Source organism: Dermacentor silvarum, chromosome 4 (assembly GCF_013339745.2).
Source record: "Dermacentor silvarum isolate Dsil-2018 chromosome 4, BIME_Dsil_1.4, whole genome shotgun sequence".
In the NCBI taxonomy this organism is placed as follows: Eukaryota; Metazoa; Arthropoda; class Arachnida; order Ixodida; family Ixodidae; genus Dermacentor; species Dermacentor silvarum.
This window is the reverse complement of record NC_051157.2, coordinates 114,206,338-114,214,744: the sequence shown is the minus strand read 5'-3', so window position 1 is coordinate 114,214,744 and position 8,407 is coordinate 114,206,338. Positions and strand designations below refer to the sequence as shown.

The 8,407-nt window shown below is 45.7% G+C and overlaps 1 protein-coding gene across 1 annotated transcript; it reads right to left on the bottom strand.

Moving 5' to 3' along the window:
• Positions 1-5,690: 5,690 nt before the first annotated feature.
• LOC119450525 (transcription initiation factor IIB) lies at positions 5,691-7,088 on the bottom strand. Its single transcript, XM_037714010.2, has one exon. It carries the CDS (start codon positions 6,863-6,865, stop codon positions 5,918-5,920), a length of 948 nt encoding a protein of 315 aa, XP_037569938.1. The 5' UTR covers positions 6,866-7,088; the 3' UTR covers positions 5,691-5,917.
• Positions 7,089-8,407: the final 1,319 nt, after the last annotated feature.

Here is an 8,407-nt window from a genome sequence, read left to right as displayed (position 1 = left end):
TACGAACCCCGTCTGGTCAAGATAGACAAGTGTTGCAATGAGTTTCACTATGCCACTGCTGCCACAAAGCATGCAGTAAAGTCCTTAGCGGACTGAAGGGAAACTTTGGTAAGAAGCGTGTTGTGTCTGTCAGGCCCATAGCCAGAGGGAGAGCCCTAGAGGGCTCTCCCTCTAGGGCTCTAGTGGTGGGAGTGGTCGGAAGGTGGGAGAGCCCTCTAGGGGGCTCTCCCACCTTCCAAAATTTTGATCTTTACCGAAAATAATTGCTGAACAATAGGTGCTTTCCTCAAATAGTCAAGGCCTTCAGCAAGTGCCCCCTCCCCGAATAAAATTCCTGGCTACGGGCCTGGTGTCTGTATACAATGACCCGCTTAGCTCTCAAGGTCAAGAGATAGGGAGGCGGGAATAAAAAGATTATACAACAGGAGCAGAGTTGAGACGGAGCCACCAAACAACTTTTCCCTAAAATTTACTGTAAAAATGAACAATGGCATTTTTCTTGGCCTTCCCCTTAATGTTGCCTTGAAGCGTGGTGGTCATCACATACGGAGCGCACGAAAAATGACAACAAAAAGAGCTATTTGTGTCTCCATCTCATTTCTTGTGCTTGTTTTTCGTGTGCTATGTACCTAAAGTAAAGTATGCTTGAACCCAAGCACAGTGGGAAAGTGGCAGACCGCAACGTCATTGCGCCAGCTGGGCCGCTGTAATGCGCTCTGAACATAATGAAATCAGTCTATTATAATTAATCTGGAGCGCATGTATAGTATCCGTGAGTTGCTTTCGGACGTGTTGGACCTAACAAGTTAAACCTAATTTTAAAAACCAACACTAAATCAACTTCATCTGGTAAAGTATTCTTTCAAAATTCTGTCTTCATTCACTTGGTGCCATAATGATGAATATGGCACCAAGTGAAAAAAACCACTGGAAAAAAATGAAAGCTAAACTTATCCTTTGCATCTTGTGCCGAATCCTCATCATCTGTATGTTCATGTGATGTCACGAACTCCAAGGTATTTTCTCGCATTTTGCTCATTTTGGCACGGCAAAAATTCTTCAAACTTGACAGGTTGAGTCCTCAATTCCTTTATAATGCATTGTAGTCCTTTACCAATACACAATTGCCTAGGCCGGAGTAGATTCTGTCAAAATCAATGGCAACACGGCGAGCTGCTGCAAGAACTTCAGGGAGCTGTCCCCCCTGTCTTGCTTGTTTGCATCCGTTCTAGCTTGCCAAGCCTTCTTTGGATAAGACTTTGCTATTGCGGACATAAAGTTGTTTTAGGAAACTCTAATTGCAGAAGCTCGCCCTGTGGCACATACATACATACAATTATATAAAAGAGTGCAGGCTCTCCTTTCTCATCGACCATGCGAACTGTCTGATCCTTTCGTGGTTTGGCAGCTTTAGAATTCTCAAGCGGTCCTTGTTCCTTGGCAGCGCCACAACAGCTGTCGAATGCTCAGTGAAAGTTCTTTGTAATGTTTGTTAGTGTTGATGTATTTAGGATCATTGCATTGTCTCCATGGTGAACTCGTCACCTGTTAAATACATGTGTTGTGCGTTTTGTTAGCTGTACACTTTGTTGGCATCGCACAGTTTGTTAATCTCTTCAGTTATCAAACTTTCATTTAAATGCCTGAAGGGGTTTTCCTGTGATCTGTGAATTTTAGATTTTTTTTTTTATTTTATATATACAGTAGACGACACGTCAGTTAATTCGACTCCGATTAATTCGATTTTTCGAATAATTCTATCCCGACTGAAGGTGCCGGTGGATGCCTACACATTTCTATGGACCGAAAGTTCCGTTACTTTGATCTCAAAATTGGCCTTCACCAAATAACCTGAGCTTGACTAGTCAGCTTCGCCGCAATACAGACGTATTGTGCGGTGAAGTGTACCAAAAATAGAAAGGTGCCCCTGCCACGCGACATAGTGCGCGTTTCTTAATTACATAGGCGCGCACTTCACCGTCTACGGTCACAGTACGAACACCCAGACACCTAATAAGCATACTTACAGCCTTTCGTAACTGTTTCTGACGTTACTGTGGCGATTTGAACCCTCGTTTCGCCAGCCATGCGTGTCTCGTATTTGAGACATTTGACGGGGCCTAGTACGCATTACTAAATTAAACGCCCTCGCGCTCGCCGTGCATCGAGAAGCAGAGAAAAAACATCTGTGTTTTCGGAAAGCTAGCAAAAAGGAAGGCGGTAAGAAAAAAAAAAAAAAAAAAAAGTCGAGTGGACGTTTAAATCTAACGAAAGACCTGGGGTCTATCTAAAACTCTGAAAGCCTGTCAGTAAACTTATTAAGCGTCTCGGTGGTCGTACTGTGACCGGGGATGGCGCGTGTGCGTGTGTAAATTAAGGAAGACGTGCTATGGTCCTGTAACAGCGACACCTTGCCCCGCTTGGTATGCTTCACCGCATAACTTTGCTGTACTGCAGCGAAGCCAACTTTAAAGGTAATATTGCCAAGTGAGTCAACGGCGTGTTTTCGGCTTTTTGGTTAATTCGACCCACCTGATTATTCGACCAGTTTCGGCGGTCCCGTCTGGATCGAATTAACGGAAGTCGACTATCTACTATTTTGCATTCAGTTAAACTTATTGGTATGTTTGCTTCCTTAAAAAAAAAAAAAAAAAAAAAGATTATCTGTTCAATGTGATAGAAACCAACGCATTAAATTTGCTCTGCCGCTAAGTCCACCTTGCATATGTGAACCCATTTAAAAGCTTTCATATAAGATGTGGGACTTCGTGATTTACAAGTAAAAAGGCGTACAGTGAGAGGAGACAATACATAAAGGCATGTTTTAGCACTTGGCACCCAGTTTCAGTATTTGGAAGAAGTCCACAAGTTACCTTTTGTGCAGGAATGGTGTGAAATTATGGCTGTGTGTTTTAACTGCACAAGCGAATACCTGAAAAGGTAATTACAATATCTTTCTTTACAGCTACAACACATATGTGTGTCCATTTGTGTGTAATATTATTGGAGCAAAAATAAACATTCATTGATTACCCTTCTTGTTAATCAACTAATGACTCACTTGCAATGAATTTCCTTGATCACGATTAATCGAGGTCATATGAGAAAAATTGGGCAAGTGTTGGCACTACATTACTGCTTCGCTTGCGACAGATTGAGTTTCAATCTGTTGTGCGACAGATTGAGTTTCACTGTTCTATTTGCACCTGCAGGCCTTATAACAGTGAAAACCTTTTCAAAACAAAGAGCAGGCTTTGTCACAGGGGATGGACAAGGCCTTTGGACAAGATTGCCAGCCTGTCACTTCATTTTCACCTTTTCTATATCTTGTGTGCTGGCTTTGTTCGTCTGCACAAGTGTCACGTATCCACCATGGGCGATCGGCAAAGAATTGGGCATTTTGGGCATGAGTAGAGTAAGTTTAAGGGGGAAAAAAAAAGACAGCTTTAGTGGGCAAAGACATAATATTGCATGGTGTTCATAATGGAACAGTCATCATACTACAGTGAATCGAAAAATGGATAAATAATAATAAATTTACTTTTTTAGGAAGACAGCCGATGGGTGTCAAGATAAAGTCTGTCATCGCACTGCAAAAATTGCTGCGGCTGTGCTCCAATGCGAAAGCTCCAAAGAAAGCATCATGGGGAAATCCATGCTGAGGCCAAGATAGCTTTAGGGACCTTGAGCAACCTTCTCAGTGAGAAAAATTGCCAATGAGCTAGCAGAAAGTGGTCAATTGCTTTCGGTTCATTGCACTGTATACACAAAGGAGATGCTGCCCAATCAGATCTGTGCATATAGAAATTAAGTGCCGGGATGTGGCAGCATTGCCTCATTAACGTGTGCATTGCAAGCACGCACCTCCCATCCTTTTTCTTTTGTTTGCACGCTACTCCATGCGTGCTGCACTTTGAGGCAGCCAAAGAAAAATCTAACAGCAAGCGAGTTCCTCTCCAACGCAGCTGTCACAACTCTCAATAATCAAAGGAACTTTCTACTGCCAACTTATCTGTCGCCGCAGCTTGACCTTTGATTGTGTTCGAGTGAGTTTGACATTATTAAGTCGTGCCATTATCCCTTCGATGGACACAAGAGAATGGATCACTTCGTGTCTTAAGCATTACGGGTGAGCGCCTGAACAGGTATTGCTAGCGAAAAGTCACATCCAGAATCTGACAGGAGGCATCTTGCTTGGAAGAAAAAAAGCAGGACGTATATGTCCCACTAACCTACCTAGGCCATTTTTATTAAGAAGGGCATTACATGGTCTCCTTTCCCCGTTTCTAGCTCCTCATGGCTGCCAGTAAGATGATCATAAGCAGTCCATGTACAAAGTAGTACAATATACAAGCAGCGCATGCATGTTTTGCAGGTTATCATTATGTTTATTGAGCATCCTTTGCACCACATCGTCTTTCAAGGCTGCCTTGTATCACAACAGATGTTTAATGGAAAACCTCAAAGCCAATGCCTCTCCCCTTTCTATTACTCCTTTTCCTTACCCCAGAGTAGGGTAGCAAACTGGACACTCATCTGGCCTCCCTACCTTTCCTCTCCTTGCTTTGCATTATTTCTCTCTCAAAGGCCCCGCATTTCTCATGTAAAGCACTGCGATGTGTGGGTGACGTAATAATTGGCATGTCTACGAAGACAGTCTTATGTACATACATCAGAAAAAAAAGGAATATTTGTACCTTTTGCATAAAGTGTCAAGTTGAAGAAAGAGTACATGTCTATTGTCAGCAGAAAATTCAAACAAGCACGCTACCTGAGCCAGTACTTCTTGATATACACTGTCTGTGGTAAAGTTTTTTGCCACCACAAAATCAAGAGTAACAGCTTCAGCAGAATGGCTCTGTAGGTCCTCGTGAGACCCCTTGCACATCATTATGCATGCCCGCCTTCATTCGTTTTCAAAATTAACTTGGAATGATATAAAATATTCAACCCAAATATAAAATAAAATGCATGGAACTGGTTTAATAATATTCTTGCCGTCAACTTTTATGAAAATTTACCCTAATTAGATATAGACAGTTGTGTCGTCACAGATGACAAAAAGCACCCATGAAGTGCGCTTTGAATTTCGCCCGTTAACATGAAAATCTATCCCATAGCATCAAAATGCCAACATATCAAGCGATGTTGCACCTTCACCTCTGTGTTTAGGCAAAGAAAAACTGTTCTTAAGACAAGAACTGAAGGGACAGTTGCTTTTCTGATGTACATGGAGATCTTCCATCATATAACCATGAAAACTGAAAAATTGAATTTTTGTTTTGTTTTTAACATACCAGTCACCAATAAGAACCGCCATGAAAAGCAATCATGTCCCCGAGCTGCCAGTCTGGGGAGGATATGTGTGCAATATGCATTAGTGCTTGTGGTTTTTCAAAGCTTATCCAAGATAACATTGCAGTGCGAGTGATAATTTTTAGCAAGTTACATATTGGCGCAATTCATTACGATCATAAATTAACAATGGGCTACCAGGGTAAAATCGGACAGTGCTGTTGTTTTAGTACAAGAAATGGTTTGCTATTGCAGAATGGGGAACAATTACAATTTGTCCAGCAACGGTTAACACTGCAGTTTCTCTCCACATCAGTGAAAAGAAGGCTCACAATTTTTCACATTGTCGCTGCAGGGACACAGCAGCCAATGCAGCACAAACACAGGACAGCTGCTTATTCTTCACTGGCTTTATTTGAAAGGTGCTCATAACTTGTATCCAAGTAAATACGGTGTTCATGACATAACTGTGGGCCGATGCAAAAATGTCCCTGCGATAGGAAACTTAATTCATGCTGACAAGTAGGTGTCACGTTTCTCCACGGTGGAACAAGTGCATACACACACACATAAGAGCGTAAATATAGTAGAGACGAGTGAAAAAAGGAAAACGCAGTACATCTCATGACTGAGGCAACTGCTCGATGGGGGTGAAGAACTTGAAGTCCTTGGGGAACAGCTCGGCAGCACGGGGGTACATGAGCTTGTAAGACTGTCGTATGGTCACATCTGCCACACCTGCGATGTCCCCGATTTCCTTTTGAGACTTCTTGTCCTCGGATGCTTGGGAGGCCATGTAAATGGCAGCCGCTGCAACTGAAATGGGGCTCCTGCCGGGAACAATGTCCAGCTCAACAGCTTTGCGAGCAATGTGTGTGGCGGCCTTTTGAACAGACGATGGCAGAGCCAAGTTGGAACAGAAGCGGGACATGAAATCTCCCGTTGTGATCAGGTCCACGCTAGTCTCCAAGGCCTTGAGAATGAGCTTAAAGCAACGCCCAATCTCCTTTTTGGAGACTTTCGACACGGCGCATATCTCCTTGAACGTACGCGGCACTCCTTCCTGGCGGCAAGCTATGTACAGGCATGCGGATGCAATTGCATCGTTGCTGCGCCCTTTCAGCGTCTTGCCATCGTGAACTTGCTTGAAGAGAAGGTTAGCTCGGTCCACTATGGTCTTCGTCAGATTGATCCTGTCTGCCATATTGCTGATTTCTCTGAATGCATTCATGAGGGCTCTGTCCCCGCTGCTCATAGTCTTGCGGTTCTGGTACTTGGCCGTGCCAGACTCGTCAAAGCTGGCGTCACCCGTACCTTTGCCGATCATCGTGGCCAGGTCGCTGCCATTCAAGAGAGGATTTTCGGACGCTCCCACTCGGGCTGGGTCGCTGTTGCTTTTCTCGTTAGAGAACACTCGCCACTCCGTGCCGACATCCACTATCCTGTCACCGACGACGAGTCCGCACTGAGGGCAGATCATGTCGCCTGCCCTGTAATCCTCCACCAACGCAGCATCCGGGTGGTCGGGGCAGAACACCTTGGAGTTGGGACCGCGAGACCCAGATGCCATTGCTGAGTGGAGAACGTTGCCTTCAGCGAGGAATTATCGCCTCCGCATTCACAATACACGGAATCACGTACAACAACAAATGCAAAACATGAAATTCAGCAGGTTTCAGCAAGACGGTGTAGGGAGACGCTTTTCGTTCAAAACTACGCCTGCTGGAACGGACGTAGGCCACCACGACACACAGCCCGAACGAACACTGAACGGTCGTAAGCGGTTGTGAGGGTTGCGCACAAAACTCGCCTAGAATATTCCAACGCGCAGTAACTAACTGCGAGGTGGCGCCACAATCCTACTTTGCGGCCGTCATAGCGATGCGTAAACGAGGGACATGGCATGGGTTTCGCCAGGGTCCTAATTGTTTCGCTTTTTGGCGGGTGCCAGCGTTGGCGTGAGCAAGGATCTACAAATGTGGAAAGCAGGTAGCATATATTCTTCGGCATTTTCAAAAAAATGTCGCAGTTTCAGCCGAAAGGCGGAGCATGAATTGCGCTAGCAAATTAGTAGATTTAGGATAGTAGTTTTACCAGCTGTATAAACTTGAACATGCAGCAGCACCAGCAACGCGCAGAACTGTTGTCGACGCCGTCGGCGTTTTGCCCGCGTTCGCACCGAACGCACGCGGCGTTGGTGACTGTTGCAGCTAAACGTCGTCTCCCCTCCCTCCCTCCCGTCCCCCCATGGCTTTTCGCGCGACGGAAGAAGTCGCGTTTAGTGATTGTAAAGGAGGAAAGAGCCCTTCAGGGAGCACGGCACTGCACGCGCGTTTGCTCTCCGCCGTGCGTTCGCTCACCGTGAAAGCGCGCGTCCATCACTCGCACATACGGCACGCGGCCATCGCGGGTGCGGCCCGCAGACGATGACCCCTAACGGGGACAGTCATCGTCTTCTCAGGACCAAAATGAAAGTTCTTTGTCTGTCTGTCTGCGGCGACGATTTCATCGACACCGACGGCAGAATCCGATTTGAGATTGCTATCGCAATAAAACTTTTCAGAACCTCCATCAACAAAGTTTTAGGGGCGAAGCACCCGTTCGTCCCCGTCGTCGTAGTAGTAGTGTGTAACAAGTCTGAGAAAAATTAGAAAAAAAATTCCGAAGTTGTGTCCGTAGCGCGGAATCGAACCAGGCACCCCTCGCTTCCGTGCGCGCGGCGTTAGCCCACTACGCCACGAAGCGAACATGGACACACGCACCACGATGGCAATAAATACCCAACATTAACGAAAGGCCGCGTTTCTAGCGCGTTTCTATTTGCGCTAGCGCGTTACGGCCAGTGTAAGAAGCTGGTGTAAGACGCTGTGGCCTCTCCGCCTTACCTTAAACGCGTTTCGAACGCGCTGCCCAAAGCGGTGGCAAGTCAAGTTCAAGTCGAGGAGCGTTTATGAATACGGGGGGTATACTCTCTCGGCAGTCATGTGATGGCGTCGGCAAACGCGGTGCACGTTCCGGCATGGCTGCGTACGACGCTGTGGCCGCTCCCCCTTACTAGAGAGTACTGCACGTTTCTAACGCATTTGTGCTAGCGTCCCCTTAAGCGGGAGAT

What these genes read in the sequence shown, in the direction of transcription:
- LOC119450525 (XM_037714010.2), bottom strand. Translation starts at nt 6,865, where the DNA reads ATGGCATCTGGGTCTCGCGGTCCCAACTCCAAGGTGTTCTGCCCCGAC.